At 43.2% G+C, this 20,787-nt stretch overlaps 1 protein-coding gene across 2 annotated transcripts in view; it reads left to right on the top strand.

Annotated features, from left to right (window-relative positions):
• The window catches only part of LOC122929443 (adhesion G protein-coupled receptor E3-like), a 174,870-nt gene that overhangs the window by 104,114 nt on the left and 49,969 nt on the right, over positions 1–20,787 (top strand). The window contains exons 8-13 of one of the 2 annotated variants that reach the window (XM_044283007.1): positions 3,197–3,319; positions 3,996–4,118; positions 11,483–11,605; positions 12,564–12,686; positions 14,695–14,756; positions 16,395–16,475. In XM_044283007.1, the coding sequence (XP_044138942.1) occupies positions 3,197–3,319; positions 3,996–4,118; positions 11,483–11,605; positions 12,564–12,686; positions 14,695–14,756; positions 16,395–16,475 (635 nt within the window). The remainder of the gene's footprint in view (positions 1–3,196; positions 3,320–3,995; positions 4,119–11,482; positions 11,606–12,563; positions 12,687–14,694; positions 14,757–16,394; positions 16,476–20,787) is intronic. The other variant, XM_044283008.1, reaches the window with a different exon arrangement.

Consider the following 20,787-nt stretch of genomic DNA (forward strand, 5'->3'; position numbering starts at 1 on the left):
TATTAATGTAGTCTGAGGTATGAACATTTATGTAGAGGGTTTGAACTTGTTTTGAGGTTTAGGCTGGGGGGGGGGGGTGTAGCATGTGGCCCCTGTTTGAGCTATGTATGTGAATAAAGCTTAGAAAATAAGCAGACCATTTTAAAGTATTGCTTCCTATGAAGGTATTGTTTCCATACTGTTTGGCATAAATAGTTAAGGAATATATATTGGTTTTAATTACATTTCTTTAGTACTTTACGTTACCACAGTGAAGCATTTTATATGTATACAGTAGGGAGCTTTCAGTGTTTCTTAATCAAGTACCTCCTACATACAGTATTCAAGTCCATGAATCCCCCTTGACAACATCCTGTGTAAGCTTCTATGTACAACACACATGCAACGTGCATCTAATTGAACGCACCAGCATGGTTATAGAAGTATAGAAGTCGCTCCATCACTGATTTCATTGGCATTTTGGTTTCAGTTTGGCCCCCGTAAACCCTGTTGCTAGACCATAGTGGCAGCATTTCCAGGCGGCTACATGGCTGGCTATGGACTAGGAGCTAAAGCTGATTGGTGTAGAGCTGTACAGAAACAAAACATCTCAGTTCCATTATCTACAACATGTACATGGATTTCTACAAATCCCTATCAGATGAATGGAACAGTAGTGTTGGGCGCGAATATTCGGATAGCAAATATTAATCGTGAATAGCCGCACTTCGAGAATTCGCGAATATTTAGAATACAGTTATTTATATTCAAAATTTCAAATATTCTGGATTTTTCTTTTCCATCAGTAACCTCCCTTCTTGCTTGTGGGCCAATGAGAAGGATGCAATGTCTTTGTCTGAGCTTAGCAACATCCCTAGCAACCAATAGGAAAGTTGCCCACCCCTTACTATATAGGAACCTCCCCGGCAGCCCTTGTATGTAGTATTTAGCAGATCTGAAAGAGACAACAGTGTTATTGCTGTGCTCTATGCTTTGCTTTGTCATTACATTAGATAGTTAATTAGTTAGTGGGAGATAGTTAGTGTAGGTTAGATAGTGATATAGTGCAGCTGATTCTGCTGTCCATACATACATGCTACATACATAGTGCTGTGATGTCACAAGTTCGCAACAATACTTAGTGCACCAATCACTAATAAAGAGGACCTTTCACCTGGAAAAACATTGTGAACTAAGTATCCTGACATATACAGCGGCGCCTAGGGATCTCACTGCACTTACTATTATCCCTGGGCGCCGCTCCGTTCTCCCGTTATGTCCTCCGGTATCTTCGCTTAGTAGGTTATAGTAGGCAGAGACTTAGGACTCTTGGTTATAGTAGGCGGAGTCTGCCCTTGTTCTGCTGGGCGTCTCCTCCTCCTAGGCTGTAGCGTTGGCCAATCGCAGCGCACAGCTCACAGCCTGGGAGAAAAAAACCTAGGAGGAGGAGATGCCCAGCAGAACAAGGGCAGACACTGCCTACTATAACCAAGAGTCCTAAGTCTCTGCCTACTATAACCTACTAAGCGAAGATACCGGAGGACATAACGGGAGAACGGAGCGGCGCCCAGGGATAATAGTAAGTGCAGTGAGATCCCTGGGCGCCGCTGGATATGTCAGGATACTTAGTTCACAATGTTTTTCCAGGTGAAAGGTCCTCTTTAAGTAGTCAGACTTGTTAAAATGTGAAGTTGCACATAATGCGCCAAAATATTTGCATCATTAGTGCCGATTTCGCAATTGCGAATATATTGGAGCACTCTATCTGCATATAAAGCTATTGTAATGTTCTGCCGTGCCAACCATTTTCTCCAGTCTCAGGAGAGACTCAGCTTGAAAAATGTAGCTATATTTACCCATGCCTGTATTTCACACGCATTACGCGAATATTACATTGCCGATTTTTTGCGGTAAAGAAAATAATCTCAAATTCACAAATTCTACCAAATAGTCGCAAAATATAGCAAATTCAAATATTGCCCCTGCTGCTCATCACTATGGAACAGCTGCAGAAATGTATGCAACAAATCTGCTGTATGTGAACATACCCTTTTAGGATGACATCACAAATAAGGGTTTATGAGTAAAGATGACTGAATTGATTGCAAATAAATCTAATTAAATCGAAATTTTGTAAAAATTCTAATTGAATCTAAATCCAAATTTTTGTGTCAAACACAAATTTTCAGGCCAATTGAAGCTCTTTTGCATCGGGTAAAATCAATTCACTCCCTAATCAAATTGACCAATCGATTCACTCACTTCTATTCACGAACCCTGACTTGGAGCCATACAGCCTCATCATACAAGTTCCTTCTGAGCAATACCTGCAGGAGAAGATAAGTCTGTACACGTGAACTCCAATGGAATATCACACGATTTAATTTTTGTCAGACTCATACAATGTGACAGAAATCTTTGTACGCTTTGTAAAGATTTAAGGGGTAAGGTCATTGATGGCAAGTATGTATTACTGAGGCTTCTGCTGAAGTCCTGGAAGCATCTAGTGACCAGTCATGCTAAGTCACTGAGTCTGTTGGTTAGAGCTGGAGTTTGGGTCCAGGATTTAGGAGTGACTGAAGAGCTTGGGTGGGTAAGTAACTCCCATACTCCATCCCGGGTGTTCGCTGCCTCAACCAGGTGCCATACTAAATAGAAAAGGCAAACTTCCACTGAGCAGTGTGTGTGTGCTGGTCTGAAAATAAAACCCGCTGAGAAGACCACTGTGCCAAGTGGAAGCTCCAGCTGAGCCTAAAGTGAGTGAGAAACCAGTGTCACACCTTGTGGATACCTGAATGTAAGGACATTTATGTTTCATGAACTTTTTGCTGAAGCAAGCCTGTATAATTTGTCGGTTGTGGTGAATAAATCCTGGACAAGGAAACTGTATCTCTACCAGTGTGTGCCGGTATTGTCCAACTAAAAGACTGTGGAAAAGGTACTGTTTCCCAGCTTCTGTATAAAAATTGATCACAAAAAGGTACAGTAGAGGGCTGAATGATCACAACGTAAGACATTTTACAGGTCTGTACTAAACAAAGCCATAATACAGTTACATGCTTGAGGTCCAAACAGTTAATTTTCTCCCTAGCCGGACAGAGGGGTGAAAACGTTGCGCACTTTTGGCACCTGATGTCGGTTTATTACCAGTTTTGCAATCAGTTCCAGAGTGATAATTTCTAAGTGTGATCCTGGTTTGTGTCCTCTTCTTCTACAGATATAGATGAATGCTCAGAGGTTCCAGGTATCTGTGGTTCTAACTCGATCTGCAACAACATACTGGGATCGTATGTGTGTTTTTGTAACAAAGGATTCACATACATTTCTGACACATGTAAAGGTGAGTACAATGTTAGGGTCCTCTTACAGGGACCTATGTCTCGGGCAAAAAAACAAGGGAAAATCGATAATATATGTACATGTTGACCTGTGCTCATATGCAGGGCCGTTACCTGGCCAGATGAAAACTGAAAGGGGGAAGAACGGTCATTATTATGATTATTAGTTTTGAGCGAATCGAGCGTCGGATCTTAGATCCGAAGTCAATTAGTTCCAAACTTTATTCTAATGCTGCACGGAGAGACCCGTTTCAGTACAGCATTAACTGAAGTCTTGTGAAAACATGCATCAAGGTGCTCATTTAGTCGATTAATGTATTAATGTCATCTTACATAGGATTTTTGGACTTTTGTAAACTCTGCATCCATCTCAATTACAATGTTCTGCTGTGGTTTTGGGGTCTGACGCAGACAATCTTTTACTTAAGCTGGGTCCTGTCGACTGGACATTGTTTCCTGCATATCGGAAACCAGAGGGATCCATTATGCTTGTCCATAGACTTTTTTTGTGACGGATCAAAGCAGAATGCCTCTTAAAGGCTTCCATTTTGCATTCCATCTGGGCATTCCGTTATAAACGGAATCTTTAACGGAATACCGTAACGCTAGTGCGTTATTATCAGTTCTAGAGCAATAGTTTTCAAGTGTGATCCTGGTTTGTGTCCTCTTCTTCTATAGATATAGATGAATGCGCAGACGTTCCAGGTATCTGTGGTTCTAACTCGATCTGCAACAACATACTGGGATCGTATGTGTGTTTTTGTAACAAAGGATTCGCAAACATTTCTGACACATGTAAAGGTGAGTACAATGTTAGGGTCCTCTTACAGGGACCTATGTCTCGGGCAAAAAAAACAAGGGCAAATCGATAATATATGTACATGTTGACCTGTGCTCATATGCAGGGCCGTTACCTGGCCAGATGAAAACTGAACGGGGGACGAACGGTCCTTATTATGATCATTAGGGTTGAGAAAATCAAGTGTCAGATGTTAGATCCGAAGTCGATTAGTTGCAAACTTTATTCTAATGCTGCACGGAGAGACCCGTTTCAGTACAGCATTAAAATGTATGGGATACGCCAGGGCGAAATGAGTTATTACTGAAGTTGGCCTTACCCGACATCGCTGCGTCCGACGACGCATGCGCCCTGTGGCGGCGCCGTACCCCCGTTTGGCCGAATCATGTGATTTGGTCCGGTCACGTGGGTCGGCGTCATGCGGGGCGCATTTAAATACAGCGCGCCAAGGCATATTGGCCAGGCGTACACCTTGTGTGATGGACGGCATAACAAACCTGTATGCCACCGCTTCTGGACTTTCCTGACACCGCTCCAGCAGTAATGTGAGTACAAGCTCACACCTAACATAAGGTGGGCAGCATGGGCACTTAGATGTAGTCATGTATTTATACTGCCTTTTTTCTATGTGTCTCTATAGGTATTCCACATGCCTCACTCTGTCAATAGTCTTTATTAAAGTGGAGGGAATTCTTTGATTAAATACCCCCCACATACTTGCTACACTGGTATACCTGATACAGTGGCAATAACTAGACTGACAGGAGCCACAACACTAAGCCCCGTGTCCCCTGACGATTTATGGGGTCTTAGCCTTAAGAAAGTGGATTTAAGTCAAGAAATGTTATACTAAAGAAACGCGTCGGGACATGCTCACATATCACTAGACACGTGGTCCTTCCATCATAGGTCTTTTGTGACAACTTCCATAGGCCTGGGAAGGGCGATACCTGTGTTAGTGTGCAGCACTACCCACGCTGCTCAAATCCAACCCCCCCCCCCCCCCTCTTAGGGGTTATGTCTGTCTGTTTGTGCATTTTTTTGTGTGTAAGGGGTCTTTTACTCCCCACCCTGGGAGAATAGACATAGTAAAAGTTAAGTTTTAAATTGTTACTGCTCCCTTTCTTTTCATATTTCTTATTTCCCTGAGCGGTACCCAGGTGAACTGCCTCCGCAGCCAAATATCCTGGGAGGACACCACATTTTTTCTACGATTCGTCTCTAGGAACATGGCGGGTTTTCTTACAGCCGGCCTGGACAGGGAGACATGGCTAACTGAGGCAAAGACAATATTTTCAGACCAATCCTTCACCTAAAAGAAATATACCCCCACACTTAACGGGGCTTTTTCAGAACTCACTCGCATCTATAAGAAACATATTAGTTCCTGGTGGGAGTTGCAGGGGTTGGAACACTATATAAAACAAGGAATAGTGCCCCGGGGTCTCCGTATTTCCCTTGCACCAGCGAATCGCATCAGGAATCCAGAACTCCTGGTGAAGTGGGAAAAGGAGGCAACCAGCAGCTCCCTGAAGTTTATGCAACTTCTTGTAGATGAGGAAAGGGTCATACTTGCACGGCTGGATAAAAATCTAGCAGAACAAATTGAAATTGTCAAGAAATTTCATTCAGACACAGAATTTAGCATCAAGGAGAGCCAACTGCAGAATACCATAGAGCGCTACTAGTACCATCTAAAGGAGCGCAAGCACAAGCAGTTTACCAGGGACCTTCAGGACTTTAGAGATAACAAGGTGTACCTGTTTCTCACGAATCCTGACACGCCCCCCACTGACACAGAGGTCTCGGATTCCGACAGGGATAGATACCCTAGAAACAGAGGTCGCGGCAGAGTTGGCTACAGAGGCATGAAACGGGGAGGTGGTAGATACAATACAGGTCAATTCGCAAATCAGCCACAATGTCCCCCCTCTACCCAGCCGCCCTCCTCCACGCAACCCTCTTCCTCTTCCTCTTTTTTAGAACAAGGGACACACTACCCGCTGCGCAACCGGAACCCCACGCTACAAAATGCGTAAAACCAGAGGACGACAGATTGGTTATTAATTTATCCTCTCGTCCCTTGAAAAAGGGGCTCTCCTTTGTTCCTACGCAAAAGTATGACGTTTTCCGTTGCGTCAAGGATCTCCACCTGTTTGCCCGGAAGCTCAAATGGCACAAGCACTTTAGACTCAAAGACCACAAGTAGAGTTGAGATCTGGGCATCCCGGTGGAGATCCTTGACGATGTCCATTTGCTATACAATTTGGACACAGTACCCGCCAATGTGGAGGGGAGAGGTCCCTTCACAAACCTCAAGAAGAATAGCACAAAAATGCCCCCAGTAGGTGAAGTCTCTTGTATAGATGTCTTCATTAAGCAAACTGTAGCCGAACTTTGCTCTCTTGAATCGACTGCCATTTGGTTTAACTGTAGCAAAGAAGAAATGGACATCATTAAATCACTTGGGGGTGATAAAAATATAGTCATAAAGCCATCTGACAAGGGAGGTAACATTGTCCTTATGGACACCCCAGTATACAAATCAATGTGTCTGGCCATTTTGAATGATAAAGAGGGTTACGAAACCCTGCAGAACAACTCTACGTTGAGTTTCCAGGGAGAATTATGTGCAATACTTGCTAGTGCCAAGACTGCGCAACTCATCAATGGAGAGGAGTTTGAAATCTTATATCCCCCCCACCCGGTGACAGCAAAATTTTACTGTCTTCCCAAAGTCCACAAGGACACAACACCTATGAGGGGACGCCCCATTGTGTCAGGGGTGGGCAGTCTGTCACAAAATGCGGGCATTTATGTCGACCGTCTTCTTAGCCCATTTGTGCAAGCATTGCCCTCCTATATAAGAGACACTGGGGACCTCCTAACCAAACTTGAACACATCTGCATTGAACACGAGTAGCTCTTGGTGTCAATTGACGTCGAGGCACTATATTCCTCAATCCCCCATGACAAGGGTTTGGGGGCAGTCGCACACTTTTTAAGAGCAAGAGGGTGCCAGCATATGGCACATAGTGATTTTGTCCTGGAGCTTCTGCAATTTATCCTCACCAGGAACTTCTTTCTATTTGATGGCCGTATGTACCACCAGCTCAGGGGCACGGCTATGGGCAGTTCTTGTGCACCCTCGTATGCCAACCTGCTCCTGGGCTGGTGGGAGGAGACATTGGTGTTTGGGGACACACCCAGTGAGTTCACGGAACACGTTGCCCTTTGGTCTCGCTACACAGCCGTTCCTGTGGAGTGGGACCGAAGGGCAGTTTAATGGCTTCGTCCAAGAGTTAAACATTAACTCTACTGGACTGAAGTTTACCTCTTCCATCACGAGGGACGACCTTCCATTCTTAGACATCACTATCTCAAGGGATGATGTGGGCGGGCTGAGGACAACTATATACCGGAAACCCACGGCAACCAACTCACTTTTAAGATGGGACAGTTGTCACCCTGTCCCACTCAAACGTGGAATCCCCTTCGGACAATATATTCGCCTTAGACGCAATTGCTCTGAACTGGGTGAATTCAAACAGCAGGCGTCTACCATGAGAACTAGGTTCTGTGAACGCGGCTACCCAGATAGAATATTGAGACAAGCATATCAAAAGGCCCTGGGACGCAGTAGGACCACTCTCTTATATCCCATTACACAGTCCAACCTAGACGCAAGAAAAACAATAAGGATAATAGGCACCTTTGATTCAGCCGCAACCCAAGTAAAAGGAATCCTTGGCCGTAACTGGGAGACCCTTTTGATGGATCCCGACTTAGCCGAAGTTCTGAGCCCGCACCCCTCGGTTACTTTTAGAAGAGGCACCAATTTGAGGGATAGATTAGTACACAGCCATTTCAGCCCCACTGTCAACCAAAGGACTTGGCTGGACAGGGATACCGTAGGTTGCTATAAATGCGGCCACTGTAGCTTTTGTGAATGGCTGATAAAGGGCAAATCCTTTGCGGCGAACCCCCCGGATAAAACCCACACGATCAAGCAGTTTATTAACTGCCACAGCGTAGGGGTGATATACCTACTTAGCTGCGAATGCGGCTTACGTTATGTGGGCAAAACCCGGAGGGAACTCCGCAAAAGGATGAGCGAACACTTGGGGGATATCTGCAATGGAAGGGACACGCCGGTAGCCAGGCATGTTCTTTTGCTGCACGGAGGCCGCACATCAGCCATCAAATTTATGGGAATCGAAAGAGTGAACAAACCGGTTCGAGGGGGTGACTGGGACAGGCGGATCCTCCAGCGTGAATGCTGGTGGATCTTCAAACTTGATACGTCCCACCCTCACGGCCTGAATGAACAATTACATTTTGGCTGCTATATCTGAACCCCCCCTCCCTATATATTATATTTAATCACTGTACTGGTTACCTATATTGCCATCCATAATGTTTCTCTATGTGCATTATTTAGCTACAGGATACTTTACAATGCCTTCCTCGCTAATTGCCTGCTCTCCCTTTTCCCCCCTCCAGGCTGGTTAGCACTTTAACCTATCAAAATGTCCCACTCTGTCCAACTAGTGAGGGGTTAATCTTTCCCCATTCTGGGAATAGTAGTGTTGTAGCTATTGGGTTTTGACTCTCACTCCCCTTGTGTAGCTCCACCCCCTCTATCAGCAGATTATACTGCCGGGACGCATCTTAATGGGGCGGTCTGGTGATTTCCTCCACTCCCCCCCTTTCTCTGAGTCGCGCCCCTTGGACAGCGCTGTAGGCATGACGATGCGGCCGCGTCGTAACAGTTGCCTCCCCCCTCGGCCTTACCCGACATCGTTGCGTCCGACGGCGCATGCGCCCTGTGGCGGCGCCGTACCCCCGTTTGGCTGAATCATGTGATTTGGTCCGGTCACGTGGGTCGGCGTCATGCGGGGCGCATGCGCACGGACCGGCGTCTCTCCACCTTCTCCATTTAAATACAGCGCGCCAAGGCATATTGGCCAGGCGTACACCTTGTGTGATGGACGGCATAACAAACCTGTATGCCACCGCTTCTGGACTTTCCTGACACCGCTCCAGCAGTAATGTGAGTACAAGCTCACACCTAACATAAGGTGGGCAGCATGGGCACTTAGATGTAGTCATGTATTTATACTGCCTTTTTTCTATGTGTCTCTATAGGTATTCCACATGCCTCACTCTGTCAATAGTCTTTATTAAAGTGGAGGGAATTCTTTGATTAAATACCCCCCACATACTTGCTACACTGGTATACCTGATACAGTGGCAATAACTAGACTGACAGGAGCCACAACACTAAGCCCCGTGTCCCCTGACGATTTATGGGGTCTTAGCCTTAAAGGGTTTCTACCACTTAGGTGTCACATATTTAGCTGTCAGACACTAGCGATCCGCTAGTGTCTGCTCTGGCCAACCATCCTAATATAATTGCTTTTGGGGTGGTGGTTTGGCTAAAAAAACTACTTTTATTAATATGCTAATGAGCCTCTAGGTGCTATGGGGGCGTCATTAGCACCTAGAGGCTCCGTCTACCTTCAGAAACTCCCGCCGCCCAGCGCGTCCCTCCAGCCCGCCCATCTCCTCCTGAATGCGATCGTATGTATTCTGCGCATGCGCAGTGAATGTCTGACCGCTTCCTTGCTCAGACATCTCCACTGCGCCTGCGCGATGACGCCATAGTGCTCCGAGGAACAGGCGCAGTGGAGATGTCTGAGCAGGGAAGCTGTCAGACATTTACTGCGCATGCGCCGAATACAGGCGCTCACAAGGAGGATCGCATTCAGGAGGAGATGGGCGGGCTGGAGGGACGCGCTGGGCGGCGGCAGTTTCTGAAGGTAGACGGAGCCTCTAGGTGCTAATGACGCCCCCATAGCACCTAGAGGCTCATTAGCATATTAATAAAAGTAGGTTTTTTAGCCAACCCACCGCCCCAAAAGCAATTATATTAGGATGGTTGGCCAGAGCAGACACTAGCGGATCGCTAGTGTCTGACAGCCAAATATGTGACACCGAAGTGGTAGAAACCCTTTAAGAAAGTGGATTTAAGTCAAGATATGTTATACTAAAGAAACGTGTCGGGTCACGCTCACATATCACTAGACACGCGCAGCAATTTGTGCGCAATATTTTTTTCAATCCTAATGATTTATGAGATATATACAATTGAAGTCAATTATATCTCTACCTGCCTTGAGATAGAGAATTTGCTCCTAGTCACCCTTTGTTAGGGTCACTTAGGGCTTTCGCATCAGGGCAAGGTTCCGGACGGGGCCACCCCTTGCGGGGCACGGACCCCGTGTTAGGTCACTAGGGCCGGATAGGTCAAGCAGGGAGGTACTAGGGTGAGTTTCTTCTCTGAGGCCACTCTAATACCGGACTGTATGGATACCTCTGATGTCCTTCTTTGTCCCCCACGAACATCGGACGAAGTACCTACCTGCTACATGTGACCACCTCCTGTTTTAACCCATAAACACGCGGTTACTAAGTGAGGCCCTCTTAAAAACTGGTAAGAATGATCCTTTGACTACTCTAAGGGATTCAGACACTAGGGATCACGTGGTCCTTCCATCATAGGTCTTTTGTGACAACTTCCATAGGCCTGGGAAGGGCGATACCTGTGTTGGTGTGCAGCACTACCCACGCTGCGCAAAACCAACCCCCCCCCCCCCTCTTAGGGGTTATGTCTGTCTGTTTGTGCATTTTTTTGTGTGTAAGGGGTCTTTTACTCCCCACCCTGGGAGAATAGACATAGTAAAAGTTAAGTTTTAAATTGTTACTGCTCCCCTTCTTTTCATATTTATTACTGAAGTCTCACAAGACTTTGGTGAATAACTTTCGGGATTTGATTTTTAAAATGTAAAACCATTTTAAAACATGGATCCAAAGTACCAGTACCGACTTCGGATCCATGTTTTATTTAGCTTTAGTCGTTATATAATAATCAACTGCAGTGATTTCTTTTTTAAATTTTCATAGACTCAGAAAACTCCTTCAAACCATGCGATGACCATCTGTATTAATGTCATCTTACATAGGATTTTTGGACTTTTGTAAACTCTGCATCCATCTCAATTACAATGTTCTGCTGTGGTTTTGGGGTCTGACGCAGACAATCTTTTACTTAAGCTGGGTCCTGTCGACTGGACATTGTTTCCTGCATAACGGAAACCAGACGGATCCATTATGCTTGTCCATAGACTTTTTTTGTGACAGATCAAAGCGGAATGCCTCTTAAAGGCTTCCATTTTGCATTCCATCTGGGCATTCCGTTATAAACGGAATCTTTAACGGAATACCGTAACGCTAGTGCGTTATTATCAGTTCTAGAGCAATAGTTTTCAAGTGTGATCCTGGTTTGTGTCCTCTTCTTCTACAGATATAGATGAATGCGCAGACGTTCCAGGTATCTGTGGTTCTAACTCGATCTGCAACAACATACTGGGATCGTATGTGTGTTTTTGTAACAAAGGATTCACAAACATTTCTGACACATGTAAAGGTGAGTACAATGTTAGGGTCCTCTTACAGGGACCTATGTCTCGGGCAAAAAAACAAGGGCAAATCGATAATATATGTACATGTTGACCTGTGCTCATATGCAGGGCCGTTACCTGGCCAGATGCAAACTGAAAGGGCGACGAACGGTCATTATTATGATCATTAGGGTTGAGCGAATCAAGCGTCAGATGTTAGATCCGAAGTCGATTAGTTGCAAACTTTATTCTAATGCTGCACGGAGAGACCCGTTTCAGTACAGCATTAAAATGTATGGGGTACGGCGAGGCAAAGTGAGTTATTACTGAAGTCTCACAAGACTTTGGTGAATAACTTCGGGATTTGATTTTTAAACTTTAAAACCATTTTAAAACATGGATCCAAAGTACCAGTACCGACTTCGGATCCATGTTTTAAAATGGTTTTAAAGTTTAAACATCAAATCCCGAAGTAATTCACTGAAGTCTTGTGAAAACATGCATCAAGGTGCTCATTTAGCTTTAGCCGATTATACAATAAGCAACTGCAGTGATTTCTTTTTCAAATTTTCATAGACTCAGAAAACTCCTTCAAACCATGCGATGACCATCTGTATTAATGTCATCTTACATAGGATTTTTGGACTTTTGTAAACCCTGCATCCATCTCGATTACAATGTTCTGCTGTGGTTTTGGGGTCTGACGCAGACAATCTTTTACTTAAGCTGGGTCCTGTCGACAGGACATTGTTTCCATCGCATAACGGATCCATTATGCTTGTCCATAGACTTTTTTTGTGATGGATCAAAGCGGAATGCCTCTTAAAGGCTTCCATTTTGCATTCCATCTGGGCATTCCGTTATAAACGGAACCTATAATGGAATACCGTAACGCTAGTGCGAACCCACCCTTATCAGTTTATTATCAGTTCTAGAGCGATAATTTACAAGTGTGATCCTGGTTTGTGTCCTCCTCTTCTACAGATATAGATGAATGCGCAGACGTTCCAGGTATCTGTGGTTCTAACTTAATCTGCAACAACACACTGGGATCGTATCATTGTATTTGTGGCATCGGATTCTCATACATTTCCGACACATGTGACGGTGAGTACATTAGGATCCTCTTACACAAGCCTATGTCAGACAATAATTGAGCAGCTGATTGATGTTATAAATGTTGATCATCATTTACAGGGCCTTTCACTTGTTCTGATGTAAAGTGAAATGGGGACGAACAATGACTATTATGATCATTCATACCCCATTTACTTTATATATTGTAGGCAACACATCCCTTCCTTACAAAAAGCCGATGCGCTGCCAATAAACAACCATTTTTAGTGCCATATGAAAGATACAATCACCCAACAAACAGGGTTATTGCCATTACACAGGTCATCATCAGACAGAAGGGTTCGTAGGATAATTTGCTCACTTGCTCACACGTCAGTGTTTTGGTCAGTGATTTCCATCAGTGATTTTGAGCCCAAACCAGGTGCGGCTCTAAACCCAGAACAGTTGCAGATCTTTCCTTATACCTTATCTCTGTGGAGGCTCCAATCCTGGTTTTGGCTAAAAATCGTGTATGGAAATCACTGACCAAAACACTGACGTGTGAATGAAGCTTTATGCTGGTGTAGAAGGGCTCTTATATTTCTTGTCTTCCCTTCATTTTTTATCTTCCAAACCATTTTCTTTTAGATTGTGTTTAATTACCCTAGTTTTTATTTGTGTTGTTTGAATATCCATGACTTCAACCCATGCCATGATCATCTTCGCTTGTTCATCGATGTTCGTCTTACATAAGATTTTTAGTCCTTTTTTTGGACTTTGCATCTTTCTACTTTCTATCCTGCTATGGTTTTGGGGGAGCCTCAGACAGTCTTCAACAATGCAACCCAGTTCCTTGATAAAATTCTATCAAACCTAAGTTTTCACATGTTCGGAAATAATTTCTATCCTATTTTTATTTTCTGTTCTATCTAAACTTCCAAGAGGACATTAAAATGAATTCAAGATCTAGATTTATGAGGGAACTATTCTCTCTAGATCCATGTTGTATTCAGTTAAACGAAGAAAAAAAGGGAAAAAATGTGGTTTTGGGGAGCAAATCAGTAAATTGGTAGTTTAATGAATAAAATACATAAGTAAATGAAAACAGAGAGTAAAATATTTTGAATCGGACAACCTCCTTCCACAGGAGCTCCTTGCAGAAATGCACTTTCAAATATAGTAATATTTAGCGTCCCCGTTTAGCCTAGGGGGTGCATTTCTCACTAAAGCTTGTCTACAATGCCCACTGTGGTGTGAAGAAATTAAGACAAAAGCACCATCTGTTACACTGGTATGACTGGGATCCGGAGGCTGTTTAAACCTAGCCTTGGCTATAAAGTCCAGGAGCCATAAACATGTTAACTTCACAGACTATTTCCATGTACAAACCCTCTTCTCTTGCCTGTTCTCTTTTTTTTATATATATACAGAATTATTAGAGGTGTTATATGTTTAGATCAACTTATATATGAAAATACTGCGCAGTATAGTTGCCTTGAATCACTGCCTAATTGTAAAGACTACAATAACATTTCATACTTGCCTATCAATAAAGGTAAGGTTACAGCATATGTCATTAGGAGTAGCAATAGGTGAGGCATAGGGGTGACTTTATGGAAATTCCTCAGAAATATTTTCTGTTATGTACTTTATGGGTGTTTGGAGGCTTGGGCTCTTCTGTGACCTAGTCTTCCTTCCCTGCAAGATCTTCTGTGCTCTCCTCCTGCTCTCATAATCCTTTACAGAATTTCTCTTGCACATCCCAGCCAACCCGATTACTCATTTTTTCTGGACAAGTTATCAAAAAAATTCCGGAAGCTAATATTTTTTATGGGTGAAATGCAAAACCACAATGATAAGTGATATTTTTCTACAGCATAGTATGGTAACTTGGTTCCATTGAAGTGAATAAGGTAAGACTGAGCTGCAATAACATACACAACCTGTGGACAGGTGTGGTGCTGTTAAGAAAACAGCTATTTTCTTATAATTCTGGACAACCCCTGTATTTTTCACTGTAAATGTTCAGGTTAACATACTCTGACTTTTTTCTCATTAGATGCACAATTTCAGAACCCTAATACAAGCGAGCCTCAGAGCTCTAGCAGAGGACAGCACCAGGTAGGTTTCCTAGCACTAATTCAACATATTCCTTTTGACAATATCTTAACCTCAGACTAGTAAAAATTAAGGAGTCTTTTTGAGATTTAGATATTGATAACATATCCTCAGCTCATAAATATCAGATCGGCAGGGCTCCAACTTCTGGCACCCCAGCAGATGAACTGATGAGACCACTGGGTTCCAGTGAGGTCTGGACCTCTTCTCACACATCCCATCTCTCCCAGGCGCATGGATTACAGATCCCCTGATAAAGGTCATTAGTGACCGAAACGTCAGGACCACTGTACATATCGCATGCTATGCCTTAAAATAATATTGGATGTAATGTGACACAAAGTGTTCAAAAAGAATGAATAAAACCACACTTTAATATCAGTCAAAATTAATGTGCCATAGACTTTCTCTCACACATTGACTCCTCACTCTGTGAGCACCCACCTTCAAAAAGGTGTGCAGATCTCAATAACCAAAGAATTGGACCTCTTCTTAGGCCGGTGACGTCATGTTCATTGGTTATGCGGCCTAGGCGCAACTCAGCCTCATTCAACTGAATGGGACTGAGCTGTGACATCAAGCATAGCCACTATCCAATAGGCAGCACTGTGTTTGTTAAGCTGCAAGGAGGTCATGGCGCTCACACTCCACAAGCAACTGATTGGTGGGGGTGATAGGAGATGGACCCCCACCAATCTGATACTAATGATCTATCCTGATGACAGGCCATCAGTATCACAATCTCTGAAAACCCCATTTAAATGGTTAGAACTCAACTCCTCATCTTGGTCATTAGTGGTTTCTCTATTTTGTGACTGGTGGCTTGAAAAAGTACAGTCTAGATTTTGTTGTTATCTGTGACCCCATATGGTTACCGCCACATAAAGTCCACATCTCGCTCACACAAATCTGTGGCAAAAATGAAGCAAAATTACTACACTGAAAGTGAAGAAATCCATTCTTAAAATCTGCAACAGAATGAGTTTTCTCTAAGGCTTATGGCGCATTTATACACATCGACTAAGCCGGCAGTTATTGGGAAGAACCTATTCCTTCCTGATAATTGCCTGCTCATCAGTAGAGGTAAGAGCTGCATTTACATGCAAAAATCACGGCCACTGTAATTCAACATATTCCTTTTGACAATATCTTAACCTCAGACTAGTAAAAATTAAGGAGTCTTTTTGAGATTTAGATATTGATAACATATCCTCAGCTCATAAATATCAGATCGGCAGGGCTCCAACTTCTGGCACCCCTGCAGATGAACTGATGAGACCACTGGGTTCCAGTGAGGTCTGGACCTCTTCTCACACATCCCATCTCTCCCAGGCGCATGGATTACAGATCCCCTGATAAAGGTCATTAGATAAAGGTCATCACTACTGCAATTGCCCGTCCCATACAGATTCATTGATCTCTGTATTTATGGATCGCTGTTCACCCAGTACAATCTTCTGGCCATAAATGATGGTTTACACGTGTCAGCATAAACTATGAATTCACAATAACAAATTTCATTCCCGATAATTGGCTCGATAATGGTCCCAATAGACTGAAAGCTTCTAACAGCAGAATATCGGTATCAATACTATTGCACCTGTAAGATCTTTCTTTTAATTTTAATCTCTAAACTTGCAGAATACTGTCTGCTCTGTGCTGCGGGCCACAATTGCCAATTTAAATGTTTCCTGCCATTCAAATGTCAAATTAACCACCAAGGTAAGTACCTCAGAAGAAATTATACCTCTATGTCGACACATATTTAACTACCACTGCTCCTTTTATACTTGTCCACTCAATTTTTAAGTATCGTTTTTAATTATTTCAGTATGCATCAGTAAAGTATATATTTTTATGATATTTTGTGTTAGTGGTATTGTTTGTTGTTTTGGAAGGTTACCTGGCGATATATTATTGGCAGACTTTCCCCCTTTTTTTTCTCTTTTCTCAAGCTTGAGAAAGATGGCAGGCTAAAACATAGCATTGAACACCTGAGTAAACACATTTTACATATGTCACAAACTTTGGAGTGCTGCTGCATATTTGATTATATTACAAACTGGAGGTCTGGCCTGTACAGATTGGATCTGCACCTGATATTATTTTCCTCTATGCTGATTATAATTTGCTATGACAGTATCTATCTACAAACCGGATTCCAAAAAAGTTGGGAAACTATACAAATCGTGAATAAAAACTGAATGCAATGATGTGGAGGCGCCAACTTCTAATATTTTATTCAGAATAGAAAATAAATCACGGAACAAAAGTTTAAACTGAGAAAATGTACCATTTTAAGGGAAAAATATGTTGAATCTGAATTTCATGGTGTCAACAAATCCCCAAAAAGTTGGGACAAGGCCATTTTCACCACTGTGTGGCATCTCCCCTTCTTATTACAACACTCAACAGACGTCTGGGGACCGAGGAGACCAGTTTCTCAAGTTTAGAAATAGGAATGCTCTCCCATTCTTGTCTAATACAGGCCTCTAACTGTTCAATCGTCTTGGGCCTTCTTTGTTGCACCTTCCTCTTTATGATGCGCCAAATGTTCTCTATAGGTGAAAGATCTGGACTGCAGACTGGCCATTTCAGTACCCGGATCCTTCTCCTACGCAGCCATGATGTTGTGATTGATGCAGAATGTGGTCTGGCATTATCTTGTTGAAAAATGCAGGGTCTTCCCTGAAAGAGATGACGTCTGGATGGGAGCATATGTTGTTCTAGAACCTGAATATATTTTTCTGCATTGATGGTGCCTTTCCAGACATGCAAGCTGCCCATGCCACACGCACTTATGCAACCCCATACCATTAGAGATGCAGGCTTCTGAACTGAGCGTTGATAACAACTTGGGTTGTCCTTGTCCTCTTTGGTCCGGATGACATGGTGTCCCAGATTTCCAAAAAGAACTTCCATTTTGCCGCACTCCATTTTAAATGATCCCTGGCCCAGTGAAAATGCCTGAGCTTGTGGATCTTGCTTAGAAATGGCTTCTTCTTTGCACTGTAGAGTTTCAGCTGGCAACGGCAGATGGCACGGTGGATTGTGTTCACTGACAATGGTTTCTGGAAGTATTCCTGAGCCCATTCTGTGATTTCCTTTACAGTAGCATTCCTGTTTGTGGTGCAGTGTCGTTTAAGGGCCCGGAGATCACGGGCATCCAGTATGGTTTTACGGCCTTGACCCTAACGCACAGAGATTGTTCCAGATTCTCTGAATCTTCGGATGATGTTATGCACAGTTGATGATGATAGATGCAAAGTCTTTGCAATTTTTCGCTGGGTAACACCTTTCTGATATTGCTCCACTATCTTTCTGTGCAACATTGTGGGAATTGGTGATCCTCTACCCATCTTGGCTTCTGAGAGACACTGCCACTCTGAGAAGCTCTTTTTATACCCAATCATGTTGCCAATTGACCTAATTAGTGTTAATTGGTCTTCCAGCTCTTCGTTATGCTCAAATTAACATGTCCCAACTTTTTGGGGATTTGTTGACATCGTGAAATTTTGAATCAAGGTATTTTTCCTTTAAAATGATACATTTACTCAGATTAAACGTTTGATCTGTCATCTACATTCTATTACAAATAAAATATTGACTTTGCCATCTCCACATCATTGCATTCAGTTTTTATTCACGATTTGTATAGTGTCCCAACTTTTTTGGAATCCGGTTTGCATATGTCTGTCTGTCTATCTGCAGTGCCCCAGATGTTATTTGGTTCTTCGTAATGTTATTTGATGTATTCGATTTTACCAATATAGTTTTGTATGGATCAGTCAGGGTTAACAATCCTGACTTTGCCCTTGGAGTAGGTTAGGAGATGGATTTAGGTCCGCCCCTAGTTCACGCTAGTGCTAGCAGAGGAAGAGAGAGGAGCTACTTGTGTTCACTTCTTGGAAAAACTAGGCCTGAGTCCCAGGGAATCAATATCTCTGAGATATTTGCATTAACCCATTGCTACAGTACTCTGGACAGAGAAAGAACTAGAAGGTCCAGAATTTGCATGGCCAAGTATTGTAGTCAGTCAGTAAGGTATTCACTGTATAAGCCTGATAGAGACTTTACTGCAGTGAGAGGGATATTGCCTTAATCTTGTACCCCTCAGCCTGGGAATTAGAGACAAGTTTTGCAAGAATAATATTGCCAGCCTTAGATTTAACAGAAAGAGAGGAGTACTAAAACCCCCATAATTGCTCATATCCATACATTGCTATTGAGAAAGATTTGCGCTGTCAATTGTTAGAACTATGTTTTGATACCGTTGAATGTACAACTCCCATTTTGCACTTTAGTAAAGAGAGACTTGTTTAATTACTCTGTTTCCAGTACCATTCACCAGCCACAGTACCTACATCTCCTGCCTTGCACCCCTACAAAAGTCATAGCACCAAGGTCACACAACTACTATAAGTCAAGGGCCCCAACATTACTGTGTGCCCCCAGGGAAAAAACGGTATTCCCTCCCGTCACTGCCAGGCACTAGGGAGAGTTTAGGACTGCCACTGTGATTTATGTGAATAACTGTTGCAGCTAGAGCCACTACCACTCCCACCCTCCGCTCTGATCCTCCTCGTCTTGTGGCAATACATACAGTAGATACTATTCTTTTTTTTTGTATTATTCTATTTTTATTGAAATACAACAATACAAATCTGTTTCAACTGTATGCACAATTGTACAAGGTAAAGTAAAAAAGGCAGAATGCACAACATATTCAACAAAGGAACATATACTATAATATCACGTGTTACGTGCAATGTAAATCAGACAAAAAACAATAAAGGTTACATGAAAATCCAGCGTCTTGCTGTACTCATTTCTTTGAAAAGAATAGATATTTGAAAAAAAATGAAAAGTAAAAAAAGACAATTATCAATGGCTTCCCACCGTATAAAGAACGTTTCTGAGGAAGTAGCTACATAAATCTATTAGGGTGGGTGTGATCTATGCTGAAGCCTATTTGAACAACACTGTAACAACAGAGTAAAGAAAGACTTAGACAATACAATGACACATCAAGGGGAGGGGAGGAGGGAGGGGGGATTACATTATTCTCTTGGGCTCATCTCAGGGTTGCCTAGAAGCCCAATAATTGTCCAAAACATCCCAAATAGCATGAAATAGATCTATTTTGTCCTGGAACATTGAAGTCGTGTATTCCAGGGTCCGGATTTCCATCACTCTGGCATATAGGCCGGAGACTTTTGGGGGGTGAGATCGTTTCCAGAAGCGGGCAATAATGCAGCGGGCTGCAGTCAATACTTGTATTAACAGTTTAAGTGGATGTTTCCTTATATGTGCTGGTGTGATATTAAGTAGGAAAGATATGGGGTCAGGTGGTATACTGCAGCCAAAGATATATCTCTCAAAAGAGTGTTGACTCTGGTCCAGAAGGTGCGTATTAGGGGCAGTCCCAGAAAATGTGATGTAGCGTACCCCCAGGTGTCCCACATCTCCAACAGACCTTCGCAACTACCAGGTTCAATCTATGGAGGAGATCAGGAGTATGGTACCAGTACATCAGGATCTTATATTGTTCTCTTGGCAGAGAACTGATATTGAGGATTTCGCTGCTCTCCTCCATATAAGGTACCACAGTGTGTCTAGTAGAGCTGTCCCTAAGTATTCCTCCCATCGGACCATGTAAGAGTGTCTATGAATCTGTTCCGGGAAGGGGGTCAGCAAAATGGAGTATAGCTCAGATATTAGCCCCTTCATATGCACCCCTTTTCTACAAACGCCTTCAAATGCCATCGGGAGGGAGACATTGAACCTCAAGAAGATAGATTTGGCAAAGTGTCTAATCTGAATGTAGAAGTAATTGGTCGAAGAGGGAAGGCTATATTTGTTCTGAATAGCTGGAAAAAGGTAATAGGTCCCTAGTGAATGGGTCTACAATGTCCACATAGTGAAAGACGCTGTGCTGAAACCACAGTCTCGTTACTGAAGTGGTGAGACTCGCTAGGAGTAGTGGATGATATAGAAAGGAGGTCATGGAAGAGTAGAGGTCTGTGTAATGGGG

The sequence above is a fragment of the Bufo gargarizans genome, chromosome 2 (assembly GCF_014858855.1).
Source record: "Bufo gargarizans isolate SCDJY-AF-19 chromosome 2, ASM1485885v1, whole genome shotgun sequence".
Lineage (NCBI taxonomy): Eukaryota > Metazoa > Chordata > Amphibia > Anura > Bufonidae > Bufo > Bufo gargarizans.